At 42.5% G+C, this 14,788-nt stretch overlaps 1 protein-coding gene across 3 annotated transcripts in view; it reads left to right on the top strand.

Moving 5' to 3' along the window:
- MYO1C (myosin IC) overlaps positions 1-14,788 on the top strand; it is a 143,953-nt gene that overhangs the window by 96,624 nt on the left and 32,541 nt on the right. For all 3 annotated transcript variants that reach the window (XM_030536234.1, XM_030536236.1, XM_030536235.1), the window contains exons 14-18: positions 3,725-3,816; positions 13,563-13,657; positions 13,907-13,953; positions 14,267-14,347; positions 14,562-14,667. In XM_030536234.1, coding sequence (XP_030392094.1) covers positions 3,725-3,816; positions 13,563-13,657; positions 13,907-13,953; positions 14,267-14,347; positions 14,562-14,667 — 421 coding nt within the window. The remainder of the gene's footprint in view (positions 1-3,724; positions 3,817-13,562; positions 13,658-13,906; positions 13,954-14,266; positions 14,348-14,561; positions 14,668-14,788) is intronic.

Here is a 14,788-nt window from a genome sequence, read left to right as displayed (position 1 = left end):
GGCAAAATGGATTTGCCTGGCTCTACTCCCCAAACCTAGCTGTTCTTCCTTCTGTGAAGATGGGAGAGGAATTCTCTCACCAAAGTGACTGGGATGGGAGAGGGGAGCCAAGGAAACCCAGGCTACAACATTGCTGAGCTCCTGCTGCAGGTTCGAGTGATTGTCCACATGGGTTCCACTCTTGGTGCATGTGTCCAATAAATGGAAGATTAGATTCTTTAGGTCAGTAGTATTCACTTGGGCAGTACCTGTACCCTAGATGTCCTGGATTGTCCCCCTAGTCCAAAGGCATAAAGGGAAGAGCAGGCTCAACTGTTCCTCAGTTCATTTTTACTGCTTGTGGCAATGAGACAGAACCTCTGCAGTGTCCACTTCCCTATGCACTGTGCTGGTGTTAGTTAGCAACTTTAGTTGTTTGTTAGTTCATATAGTTATTGCCTGTTGGCTAATATTTTATATATAATTTTTCTTAGATAAGTTGCAATGTAGGTAGGCATATACCTTCTCCTCTACCCTTCCTCACCCCCCCCCCCCAAAAAAAAAAAAAAGGTGCTAGCAATATGGCAGAAGCTAAATCATCAGGGTTCAAAACCTGCCTCTCATTACGTTTCAATGCTGCATAATAACTGGTATTCACAGTGCCTGCTCTGCCTAAGAGAGGGACATATCCCCAAGCAATATTCCCTATATTGGTCTTTCTCTAAGCACAATCAGAATGCTAGAGAAGCCCACCAGAAGTTGTTCCTCCTCAAGAGTTCAAAACGCCTTCTCAGACACTGAGACATAGCTAAAAAACAGTCCATGGTCCTCTGATCAGTTCCTCTCCATTAGTGGCCTGGTGAACTGAGATTCCACCCCTGAGTTCTTGGGTCATATCTATTAAGAGACCCCAGTTATCCATCTTCATTCTGGCATCAGTCTTCCGATGAGCAGGAATGATGGGAGAAGGGATGAGTCAATGTCTCCTTCTCAGATGCCTGGCAAGTCAAGACACAAGCATCATCAGACTTCTGACTCATCTCAGGCTCAATCTCCTAAGGGCCAAAAGTCTGAAAAGGTCCCATAAAGTGCCCCAGTACAGATTACTAGGAGAGCCCCAGTTGTACCCACCATATCTGCAGACTGTTCTTTCTCTCAGTACCCAGAACCATGTTCTTCAGTACCCAGCAATACTTGCTGTCTTGGTACCCAAAGCATACAGAGTACCAAGTGACTTTGGGCCCGATATTACAGCTGTGTCTCCTAGAGAGGCTGAGGATGGTGATATCTAAGCCACCAACTACTGCGCTGTTGGTACAGCAAATCAGGGAGGTATCTCCAGTACCAACTTCTCCCTTTATATGCAGGGCACTCTGGATAGAATGGTCCCTTGCTTGGAGGAAGTGTACTCTTTCTCCTCATCCCCATCTAGACACATCTCCCACCCACTTGCCTTCCCCCTGGGGTACCATACTGGGAACCAGGAAGGCACTTAAGGGAGAATTCTATAAAGGAAAGTAGGAGAAGACCTGGACTCATAAGAAACATTTATCTTGGTACCCTCCTGTGTGTCTCCCACCTCAGTTCTTATATCCCTATCAACACTGTCTTTACTGGACTCATTGGGGTGTATAGCCGTATTTGTGTAAGCCTGCATCATCTGCCCCTTGCAGGGTTAGATCCCTCTCCCCTTCAAAGACACAATATGGACTGTCCCAGCCAGGCCAATTAGTGAAGACCCAGATCCTGGAAAGAAATGAGGAGGAGGAAAATGATGAGGAACAACCACCACAAGGGGAAGAACAACTTGTTCCTGCTGTGATCTCATCCTCCCCCGATGAGGCAGTAGGCCCCTCTAAGTCTTCCTCAGTGGATGGTCTTAAATTATTCCAAGAGCTCATTAAACACATGGTAGAGATAGTGGATATACCACTAGAAGTAATGCAGCAGTAATCCCACGAGCTCCTGGATATCTTGCACCCTTCCTTGCCCAACAGGCTCCCCATGCCAATTAATGAAAGATCATTGGAGCCCAGAGATGACGTATGGCATACACCAGCCTTGATACTGGTCACATCCAAGCTAGCAGAAAGAAGGTGCCGTGTCCCTTACTAGGGATTTGAATACTTTTATTCCCTCTCAGTACCACATTTGCCTGTAGTAGCTGCTGTCAAGGAAAGGTAAAAAAATAACAAATACCTCCTAGAGACGGACACAAAGAAACTAGACCTTATCTTGTGCAAGGTTTACTCATTAGTCAGGCACCAGGTGTGTGTGTGTCTAATTATCACACTCTCCTCTCCACTGGAGCTGGAATAAGCTGTCTTAGTTTCTGGACAAGCTACCAAGGACCATTGAGAGGAGCTGAGAGCCATCATGACTGAGGGGCATTTGATAGCCCACACTTCCCGATAGGCTTCACTGGATGTGTCTAACAGCACAGTGTGTACTGTGGCTATATCGGTGACAATGAGGTCGTCTCCCTGGCTGTAGTCCTAGGGAATCTCCAGGGAGAAACAAATAACAATCGCAGATCTTTTCTTTGAGGGCAGTGAACTTCTTAATTCTAAAATGAACAAGACCCTCCATTTTTTTTTTTAGAAGACCCCAGGGCAAATGTGTGTTCACTGGGTCTGTATTTTCCATCCCCAAAAAGGAAACAAACAAGACAATAGGCTTGCTTCAGGTAGCATCCTTGTACCCAGTATTTTCAATCCTAGAGCACTTCTGAGCTGCCTTAGGGTGCTCTACTAGTTCAGTGGCATCATCCTGCACTGCAAACTTGTGAAGCAACTATCAGGGCTTTGCTGCAGATATATTCTCTAAACACTATAAGTAATGTATTCATGCCAGTTAAGCAGGGCTCAGTAGGAGCATCTTGCAGGCTGTTGTTGGATGCTAAACCCCCTCCTGTATTGCTGTTCTGAATGCAAAGCAACCAGCGAGCTAGTGATAGGTAGGTTAGTGGCAGTTGAGGATGAGTAGATCTTGCATTATCTATTTATAAAAACCAAAAAAAAGTAAATGTGTATAGAAACTGTATTTATTTAACTGTTTTCCTCTTCTCCCTTTGGAGGTCATTTGTATTCTTAGGTTGTCAGCAATTGAAGCAGGAAGCAAGTCTTTTTGTGTATTTTTACAACACTCAGCAAAATGGGGCACTTATTACAGTTACGGGCACTGCTGTAATACTAACTCTAAATAATAATGTCATATATTCTTGCTTAATTAGCACAGAAAATTGGAGGGCAAACCTAATCAGTTTCTTTCTTTGAGACTTCCTAACCCAGTCTAAATTCCTTTTTTTTTTTAGAATCAATTCTGTACATAGATTAGAGTTATAGGGCTCGATCTGATTTCATTTTATGGTCGTATTTTAATTGTGCTGCTCTTGAAAACTCAACTGAACAGTGGGAGTAGGCAAGTTCTTTGTATGCAGGGAGACGACCTCTCACCAAAAGTCAAAGTTTACTTGTCTTCATCTGCTGGCCGGAAAGAATCTGAAAATCTAACTAGTCTCCAAGAAGAAAAAAATTCTCCTTTTCAGCACAGCAGTTCTTTGTTATGTGAGTGAATTAGGCAGCCTCTCTAGTACAAGACAGAAAACTGCTAGAGAAACCAAATGGAGGGCACCATTTTAGTGAGATGGGGGTGGATCTGGCTTGCATGCTGACACGTATAGAAGGAAATGTTGAAAATGTGCATTTTGTTGTATTGCTATGTGTGTTGATTCCCTGCTGTACAGGATGAGGAGTGTCTGAGACCTGGGGATGCCACAGACATGACATTTTTGGAGAAGCTGGAGGAAACAGTGAAGAACCATCCTCATTTTCTCACGTGAGTGTTCAAGTAGCTGTTGCTAGTTTTGTCTTTACGAGGAGGGACAAAATACAGAATAAAGCCAATGGGTTTTAAATATACCCAGTCTCTGCTGTACCTATTACTGTATTTGTATTACAGTAGCACCCAGAGGTCCCAGTCATAGTGGGTCCCCGTTGTGCTGGGAAGTGCATAAAAGCAAAAGATACTTGTTGTCCCAAAGAGCTTAGATTCTAAGGCTAGCTCTATACTACAGCTGGGATTGACTCTCTGAGATTGATCTACCTGTGGTAGATTTAGCGGTTCTAGTGAAGACCTACCAAATCAACAGCTCTCCAGTCAACCCCTGTACTCTACCCCTTACAAGAAGAGTAAGGTAAGTCGACAGGAGAGTTTCTGCCGTCGACCCCCTGCGGTATAGGCCTTGCGGTAACTTGACCTAAGATATGTCGGGTCCAGCTACGTTATTCAGGTAGCTGGAGTTGCGTAGTGTAGATCAACTTACCATGGTAGGGTAGACATAACCTCAGTTAAGACAACAGAATAAGTGGGTATAACTAACAAAAATAAGGCTAAAAAGAGAAAAGAATAGAAGTGATGTTATGGTGGAAGTCTGTTATAGACCATCAAATCAAGAAGAGGAAGTGGATGAGACATTCTTCAAATAACGAGGAGCCCAGTAGCACCTTACGGACTAACAGATTTATTTGGGCATAAGCTTTCATGGGTAAAAAACCCACTTCTTCAGATGCATGGAGTGAAAATTACAGATGCAGGCATAAATTTACTGACACATTCTCTCCTCTTCTTGTACCAGTATCTTTATGCTGGCATCTGTAATTTTCACTCCATGCATCTGAAGAAGTGGGTATTTTACCCACGGAAGCTTATGCCCAAATAAATCTATTAGTCTTTAAGGTGCCACCAGACTCCTCGTTGTTTTTGTGGATGCAGACTAACACAGCTACCCCTCTGATATTCTTCAAATAGGTAACAAGATTAGCTAACACACATGAGCAAGTGTTAATGGGGGATTTTAATTTCCTTGATATCTATTGGAAAACTAATACAGCCAAAGGTGGTAATGGAATCATAGAAATGTAGGACTGAAAGGCAACTCAGTAGGTCACCTAGTCCAGTCCCCTGCACTGAGGCCTCACTAAGTATTATCTAGACTATTTCACAAAGCTGAAAAATTAGGGACCAAATCAACTAGGAGGAAGAATTTAATCAGGAAAATATGAATTATGATTGAGAATAATTTAAGAACACCTTACTAGATGCCCCCAAACCACAATCCCATGATCAAGGAAGAAGGCTATGCTGGTTAAAAATAGAACCTGGATTAGAGGGGAAGTGAGGGTAGCTGTAAATGCGCACACACGTGCATGCGCACGCAGTTGATAGTAATGACTATAAATCAGAAATTAAGAATTGTAGACTGTTGATAAGGGAAGCCAAGGGACACAACACGAACACATGCCAGCATAATAAAGAACAATAAGAAGGTGTTTTTAAATTCTGACAATGATTTTGGTCCTTTACTAGATGGAAGTGATAGAAATGTTCAATAAATGTTTCTTTTCTGTATTTGGGAGAAGAAACAACTGATGCAGTCTCATCACATGGTGATAAATCTTTCCATTCCACTAGTATTTTGGGAGGATGTTAAACAGAGGCTGTTACATTCAGATGTTTTAAAATCAGGTGGTCCAGATAACTTGCATCAAGAGTTTTAAAAGAGGTAGCCGACAAGTTCACTGGACCATTAATATTGATTTTCAGTATGTCTGGTTAAGTTCCAGAATACTGGAAGATAGCGACTGTTGTTCCAATTTTTAAAAAAGATAAACTGGGTGACCCGGGTAATTATAGTCCTGTTGGTCTGACCTCGCTCCCAGGCAAGATAATGGAGTGATTGACACGGGACTCGATTAGTAATGAACTAAAGAGAGATAATGAATTAATGCAATCAACATGGAGTAATGGAAAATAGATCTTGTCAAACTACCTTGATATCTTTTCTTGTTGAGATTACAAGTTTGACTGATATCAGTAATAGTGTTAGACTTCTGTACAGCTTTTGAGTTGGTGCAGTGTGACATTTTGATTAAAAAATAGAATGATATTAAATTACCATGCCACATATTAAATAAATTTAAAAACCAGTTAACTGATAAGTCTCAAAATATAACCGTCAACAGGGAATTGTAGTGAAATGTCTGTTTCTAGTGGTGTCTTGCAGGGATTGAATCTTGGCCCAATACTATTTAATATCTTTATCAGTTATCTGGAAGAAAACATAAAATCATCACTGAGTTTGCAGATGACACAAAAATTGGGGGAGTGGTAATTAAAGAAGAGGGCAGGTCACTGATTCAAAACAATCTGGATCACTTGGTAAACTGGATGCAAGCAAACAATATGTGTTTTATTATGCATAAATGTGTAAAACTGGGAAGAAAGAATGTAGGCCATACTTATAGGATATATCCTGTAAGTTCTTAGAATGTGTAGGGGATATCTGAAAGTTGAGGAAACAACTAGGAGGTTATCCATTTTGGATCTGGTTTTGACCAATAGGGATGAATTAGTTGCAAATGCGAAGGTGGTTGGGAACTTGGGAGGAAGTGACCATAATCTGACAGGATTCAAGATACTAAGGAAAGGAGGACATGTGAACAACAAAACAAGGACACCGGACTTCAGAAAGGCAGACTTCAACCAACTCTGAGAAATAGTAGACATGGCTCCACAGAGAGACCAGTTAAGAAGAAAAGGAATTGAAGGGGATTGGCAGTTCCTAAAAGATGTAATACTAAAAGTTCAGCATCAAGTAATTCCTATGCAGAGAAAAGAGTTTTATATATCTAAAAACCCAGTTGGATACATACAGGAAATGGAAGGACGGGAATGTCACTAAGGAAGTGGACATGAGAATAGCATGAGCGGGTAGGAACAAAATCAGGAAAATCCAGGCAAGGAATGAGTTGCAACTGGAAAGAAATATTAGAGATAACAAGAAGGGCTTCTACAAATATTAGACAAAAAAGAAAGATCAGGGATGGTGTGGGTCTGCTGCTTAATGGAGAAGGTGAACTGGTAACCAAAGATGATGATAAGGCGGAGCTGCTCAGTGCCTACTTTGCTTCAGTCTTCACATAAACAAAATAACATGACCGGATGACTGACTGTGTTATCAGAGACAATAAAAGGGAGGGGACACAGATCAGGATAAGTTTAAAAAAAACAAAACAAAACCCCACATCAGAGATCTTCTGACTAAATTGAATGAATTCAGGTCATCGAGGCCTGATGCTATTGATCCCAGGGTGCTGAAGGAATTAGCTGAAGAAATCTCAGAGCCACTGGCAATAGTATTTACTATTTCATGGATGACAGTAGAGGTCCTGGAAGGCTGGAGAAAGCTAATGTAGTGCCCATCTTTAAAAAGGGGAAAAAGGAGGAGCCAGGGAACTATAGACCAGTCAGCCTCACCTCAATACCTGGGAAGCTAACTAGAGCAATATATAAAACATTCAATTTGCAAATATATGGAGGATGAAGGGGTGATCACTAGCAACCAGCATAGATTTGCTAAGAACAAATCTTGCCAAGCAAGTTTGATTTCATTCTTTGCCAAGGTAATTGGTTTGGTGGGTAGGAGGAATGGGATGGACATAGTACAAGTGGACTTCAGCAAGGCTTTTGACGCAGTCCCACATGACGTTTTCATAAGTAAACTGGAGAAATACAGATTCTTCTTTGAGTACTTGTTCATGTCAATTCCAATCAGGTGTGTGCGTGCTGTGTGCATGACAGCTGGAAGATTTTTCCCCTATCAGTATCCAGAGGGTCAGCCTGGGTGCCCTCTGGAGTCACATCTTCATGGTGCCCAATAGAGGGCCCCGCTGACCGGACCCCCACTTGGTTCCTTCTTGTGGCTATTTGGAACTCCCTACTCTATTTGGCTTCCGGCTATTTGGAACTCCCTACTGCTCTTGCCTCAACAAGTGTGTGCTTTGCAGTATCTCTGTCCTCGTGTACATAGTTAGATTTAGCAGCATAGTAGTTTTATAGTTAGTGTAGGTTTTCTTACAAGTTTCCTTTGGGGGTCTTTCCCTCTGACGTTTTTCCCTGGCACCGTGGTATGCCTGAGTACCTGGGCTTTAAACTGTGATCTGATTGTGGTAGGTTTATGCCAAGAAGTGATCCGCACTTGTCATGTCTGAAATGTCTAGGCAAGGGGCATCTCAGAGATTGCTGCAAAATCTGTAAGGGTTTTCCCCTCAGGACCCTTAAGGACAGAGAGGAGCACCTCCGAGTCCTACTTATGGAGGCAGCTCTTCGGCTCCAGTCTGAGCACGCTGCGACTGACCCAGCCTCGAGCGCCACATCCTCGGTATGCAGTATGCTGGCACTGTCACCAAGAGAACTGGTGCTGAGGAAGGGTGCAGAGACCCTCGGCTCCGCCTACGGGGAGGCATTGGTGAGGCACCGCTCTCACTCCCTAATGTCCCATCAGAAGAAAAAGGCAGATAGAGGGTGCTCCCCAGCTAGGTCTAAGGATCATTTAATCAGCAAACCCCCATCAGGTACTCAGTCAGCTCCCGTTGACTCCTGCCCCAGGAGGGGTGCAGTCGAGTCCGGACCTGCGCCACTCACCGGGCCGCCACTGCAAGGACATACAACTCCTCTCCATGCTGGAAACGTTCGATTCAGCAGTGGACCTGTTGGCACTCAGGGCACCACCCTCACAGCTTAGGGGGGAAAGGTTGCCAGCACTGATCCCAGGCCCAGTACATTCTATAGGCAAACCGGGGATAATATCTGCCATAAGGCCATCCCCACTGCATCAACCACCGACAGTGGGGTCTCTGTAGGGAAGCTGCTCCAGTCCCCAAGCTGGCATCGATCCCCAGCACCAAGGCTCCACTCCTCCCCTGGTCAAAAAATCTCCCAGCTGTCGTGCACGCAGCACGTAAACACCTGATTGGAATGAACAATACATCTCAAAGAAAAACAGTTACGAGAAGGTGAATAACCGTTTTTTTTTTTTAGTGGAACTACCATTAAGTAGATACATAAGGGATTAAACAACCACAAAGAATAACTGTTAATGATGTCAGATTAGAAGGATGTCTCAAGTGGGGTTCCATGGGGATCTGTTCTGGGTCCCGTGTTGTTTAACATCTTTATTAATGATCTGGATGCAGGAATGAGTATGCTACTGATCAGATTTACAGATGACAACAAGCTTGGGAGTGGGAGGATTGTAAACACTTTGGAGGATAGAACTAAAAATCAAAGGGATCTTGATAAAATTTAGAGAATTGGGCTACAGATAACAAAATGAAATTCAACAAAGACAAATGTAAGGTGCTACATTTAGGGAAGGAAAAACCAAATACAGAATGGGGGATAACTGGCTTGGTGGCAGCAGCAGCACAACTAAGAAGGATCTGGGAGTTGTGGTGGATCCCAAGCTCAACATGAGTCAACAATGTGATGCTGTTACAAAAAAGCAAATGCAAGTCATTGGTGATAGTATCGCTCTACTCAATGCTGGTTAGTCCTCAGCTGGAGTACTGTGTCCAATATGGTCATCACTTTATAGAATGGATCCTTTCCAGTTTCTCTACATCCTGAGTCAAGCAATAAAGATGATCAAAGGGACTGAATACAAGACACATGTTTAGTTTGGAAAAGAGGGGACAGGGGAGACATGATAGCAGTCTTCAAATGCTTGAAAGGCTGCCATTAAAAAGGATGGAGGAAAATTGTTCTCTCAAGCTGCACAGGGCAGGAGAAGAGGCAATGGGTTCAAACTACAGCATAGCATATTTAGATTAAATCATAGGGAAAACTTCCCAACTGACTGGAAACTCCTTGTATTGGTGGAAAGATCAATTTAATGTCTGCATGGGCGTCCCTTTCTTCTGCCCAGGTCTAACTACGACAATGGGCACATTACTGTTAGGGTTAGGAGCACACCTCAGCACACTCACAACTCAGCAGTACAGCCATCTCAGGAAACCAGCCTCCATATCAACTTGTTATAACTCAGGGCAGTCAGAAATGACTGCTTTCAGTTCCTAGCCCTCATCAAGAGCAAATCAGTCAGAATCATTATGGACAGTGCGGCTTCCATGTTCTGTATCATCAAACAGAGAGGAACAAGACTGCTTCCCTGTGTGCTGAAGCTGTAAAGTTATGGTACTCATGTGTAGGCCATCAGATTTAGATCTCAGCCATTTACCTTCCTGTAGTCCAGTGACTTTGTGCTCAGGAGGCGCTTCTCACCACACTATATAAATGGGAGTTGGACTCTCAAATCCTTCATGGGATATTCCAGATGTGGGACTTCCACGGAAACTATTCACTACATTCAGCAACAGAAGTGCCCCTAATTCTGCACAAGACGAGACCTTTGTCACCTCTCTGTGGAAGATGCCTTTCTGCTTCCTTGGACAAAGGGCCTGTTCTGTGCATTCCTTCCAATACCACTAATTCTAAGAGTGATGAACAAGATCAGGCAAGGACATGGCCAAGGTTATCCACGTAATACTGACCTGGCCAAGGCAAAGTTGTTAGCCTTACCTGCTTCACCTCTGTGTCCAACTGGTGCTCAAGCTTCTGACCATTCTTCTTCTTCTTCTCCCAGGATGTGAGTCTTGCTTCACCCCAACCTAGAGGTCCTCTGTCTCCAAGCATGGCTCCTAGAGTGCTCACAGGATTAGAATCCACCTGCTCAACAGCAGTACAACAAGTATTACTAAACAGTAGAAGGGAGTCAACTCATATTACTTGCCTTCAGATGTGGAAAATGTTCAACCACTAGTGTCACCGTCACTACCTTGTGCTTGAATCTTCTTTGTTCTCAGCCAACTTGAGTTATCTGGCGGATTTAAAAATTTGGTTTTATCAATTATCTCTGTTTAATCTCGCCACAATACCAGCATTTCATTCCCCTCTAGAGAGTTTTTTTTATTTTTTCTCCCCCTCTGTTCTTGAGGTTTATTAAGGGTCTGGGGAATCTTTATTCCCAGGTTAAGGATCCTACTCTGACATGGGATCTCAATCTAATACTTAGATACCTTATCAGATCTCCGTTTGATCCTGTTGCTGCTTGCTGCTTGCCTCACTTATCTTTTAAGACAACCTTTCTAGCAGATATCACACCCGCCCACAGAATTGGAGAAATTGTAGTTTTGATCGCAGACCTCTCACTTATTGTATTTTTCAAGGACAAGGTCTCCCTATGACCGCACCCAAAGTTCTTATCTAGGTTGCTGTCAAATTTACATCTTAGTCTATTCATCTACTGGTATTTTTTTCTAAACCACATAAGTCTCAGTGGGAGACTTCCCTTCATATGTTGATGTACAATGGGCATTGGCCTTTTAACTGGACAAGACCAAACAATTTTGGATATCACCTAGATTCTGTCTCCATTGTAGATAGATCAAAGGGGTCCATGATCTCTTCACAGAGACTGTTGAGATGGATCTCTGAGTGTGTTATTTCCTGCTGTGGTGCTGCTAGTCCTCTCCAGAGGATTGTAGCACACTTTACCAAATCACAAGCAACTTCTTCAGCTTTACTCAAAAACATTCCAGTGTGTGAGATATCCAGACTTACTATGACTTCAGTGAGTACTTTTTCTAAACACTATGCTTTGGTCCATGCTGTAGATCTGATGCAGCCCTTGGTTCTGCTGTACTGTCTTCAGTCTTGGACTTGATTCTGAAGCTTCCTCCTTGTGAGGATACTGTTCAGGAATCCCCTGAAGTGGAGCACCCATAGGGATGCTACTCAAGAAGAAGAAAAGGTTACTCACCTTGTGTAGTAACTGTGGCTCTTTGAGATGTGTCCCCCGACAGGTGCTTCACTATCTCCTCTGCTTCAGACTGTTTTTGCTGGACATTTGGATAGAGAAGGAACTGAGGGCAGTTCGCCCATGCAGCACTATATACTGTTGCAGCATGGCATAAGGTTATACAGAGCGCATGCACAGGCTGAATGGACACTGCTAATGGAAAATCTCCAATCAAAGGCTCAAGAGGCACATGTACACCTGAAGTGGATAACCCATGGGGACACACATCTCAAAGAACCACAGTTGTCACACCTTTTCATTGTTTTCATCAGTACCACTGCCTACCCAGTTATTCCCCATTTTGTATTAGTTTTTAATTCTAATCCTGTCCTCCAAAGAGCTAGCAACCCCTCCCAGTTTGGGGTTATCCAGAAATTTTATAAGCATAGTCTACATCCAAATAATTAATGAATCATTATTGAAAATGTTGAATAGTTCCATACAAAGGACAGACTCCTGTGGGACCTCACTAGATAGATCCTCTGAGTTTGACAGTGATAATCACTAACTGTTCTGAGATTGATTCAGGTGCTTCCTTAAGTACCCTACATAATTCATCAGGCCCTGCCAACTTGAATAGACCTAACTTATCTAAATAGCCTTCAACTTGTTCTTTCCCTTTATAACACAACAATAAAAAACAAGCAGCATAAATACAGTAAACATATACAAGAAATAAAATTACTTATAACCCAGAAATGTAGAAAGAACTGAGATAATCATCCATACACATTTCATACAGGAGAGAGGCCTACAAAAACAGAGTAGGTACAAGAGAAATCAGACACTAAAGGTCATTGTTAGGTTCCTCAGATAAAAAGAAATCTGAAGAACTTTAAAGAAGTTTTTAACTTAATCCTCTATTTCAAAAATAGCCAATGCAATCACTAAATAAAATCTTAACACAGGAGTCAGGAGAGTGTAAATATCCAGACAAACTGCTGAATGTTAAATAGTTTGCAAACCAGAGAAACAATTCAGGACGATCAGCCAGAAAACTCTTGCAAGAGTCCAAACTAGGAATAAGTAGAGCATGGACTGGAAATGTATGATTTTTAGTGAGATTTAAACAATACTGCTGCTATTGTAGTGAATCTTCCTTTGGTTTTTTTATGTAGCACCATTCACTGTGGGTTTCTGCTTTCTAGTTGACATTCTGGGATATTGCCCCTTCTTTGACTCTAATAAAGTATCTCTACGGCCTCCACACAAATTTTGCGGGTTTGCAGTCCCTAATTTTGCCCTTCAGGTTGCTTTATCTCCATTTCATAGAATCATAGGAATGGAAGGGACCTTGAGAGGTCATCTAGTCCAGTCCCCTGCATTCATGACAGAGCTAAGTATTATCTAGACCATCCCTGACAAGTGTTTGTCTAACCCGTGCTTAAAATTTTTAGAATGGTAATTTTAAAAACTGCAACATCAATAAGCCAGGTCTTTTCAAAAATCCCTGAACCTTTTCATATTCTCAGTTCAAGGTCTGAATGGCATCATCCTTGTGACAACCTCCCAGAGTGGGTTCCCTGATAACTTAATCTCTGTTACCAGAAACCTTCAGGTCTCTGGCCTGCTGTCTCCAGTTTGATTTCACATGCACACAGAGTTGATCCCCTTTCTTCTAAAAAGCTAATCACTTATCCCTTTTGGAACAAGTCCAAATATTTTTTCTGGTACTGGAGTGATAGTTGCTGTTCTGTGGCTCCCATTTACCTTAGTATTGCTGTTCCTAGAGAGAAACACAGTGTCAGATTACCTGTTTTCCTCCGGTCCTGTCCCTCTGCCAAGAGCTGTGATGGTTCTGTACTTAGCATCAGTAGTACATGTAGATGAAGCCTATTTGAGGCTAGTATCTTCTCCCCATTAAGCCTTTTTGCTTTCTCCCCAGACATAAGCTGGCTGACCAGAAGACTCGGAAGTCTCTAGGCCGAGAAGAGTTCCGTCTCTTGCACTATGCTGGAGAGGTCACCTACATTGTCACAGGTAAATGTTACATAACAACTGCACCATTGCCTAACAGCAGGGTCACTTTTCATTCCCGTTTTCCCCCACTTCAGACAGTTACTTCCTTTTTCTCCTCCTATCTCCTGTTGTTCAGATTAATACATTCACACAATATCTAAATATGTAATTTGATTAATCAAATTACTTTTCCAGCTCAAGGTCCTGCCTTACTGAGGAGGACTTCCCATGAAACAGCCACAGCAGATTGAGTTGTTTGTTTTTCTCTAGGTTTTCTGGATAAAAACAATGACCTTCTATTTCGGAACCTGAAGGAGGTGAGTGTCGATAGAGAACTGCCTGTTTTGTGGAGTATTGTAAAGGATCAAGCAGAGAATGGAGAGGGCTCTGAAGGTATCATCTCTGTCTTGGACCTTTCAGTCTTCAGGATGCATTGTTCACATGGCTACACTATGCCAAAAAACCTGAGATCTCAGAGTTTGTTTTATCTTTGGTGTTTATCATAGAAATAAAAGACAAACTGGGTCTCATCTGTTCCCCTGCCAACTCGCAAAAATATACATTCTAGTACTTTGTCCAGTCTGCCTTCAAAATTTTTTAATGCATTTGTCCTCTGCTGTTTCTTTCTAGACCATGTGCAGCTCGGAGAATCCCATCATAAATAATTGTTTTGAGAGGACTGAGTTGACAGATAAAAAGAGACCTGAAACTGTAAGAACACAAGAGTTGGACTGAAGCATAGTCATTTCCAATTGCTGAAGAAAATGTCTCCTTCTCTCTAAGATTGTGGTATAAAATAGGGCTTCCATGATGTTTAAAGCTTTGATACTGAAAAGTTTGTTCTTAGCCTTATGAATGTGGTGCAGTGTCACAAAAACTAGTCATAATCAGTCACTACATATCTGAGTCTTCTTCTTTCTTCTAGGTGGCAACTCAGTTTAAGAACAGTCTGTCCAAACTAATGGAAATTCTGATGTCCAAGGAGCCATCATACATTCGCTGCATTAAACCTAATGATGCTAAACAAGCTGGTAAGGTTTTAGTGTCTCTCTCTCTCGTCTGCTGCTTCAGGAAATTTCCAGTCTTTAGGAATGTGTAGGAAATTCACACCAAGAGTTATAACTTGGGAGCAGAGATCAGGTAAAGATGCTG

This window comes from Gopherus evgoodei, chromosome 17 (assembly GCF_007399415.2).
Source record: "Gopherus evgoodei ecotype Sinaloan lineage chromosome 17, rGopEvg1_v1.p, whole genome shotgun sequence".
Classification (NCBI taxonomy): domain Eukaryota; kingdom Metazoa; phylum Chordata; order Testudines; family Testudinidae; genus Gopherus; species Gopherus evgoodei.
This window is presented reverse-complemented; position numbering and strand designations above follow the sequence as displayed.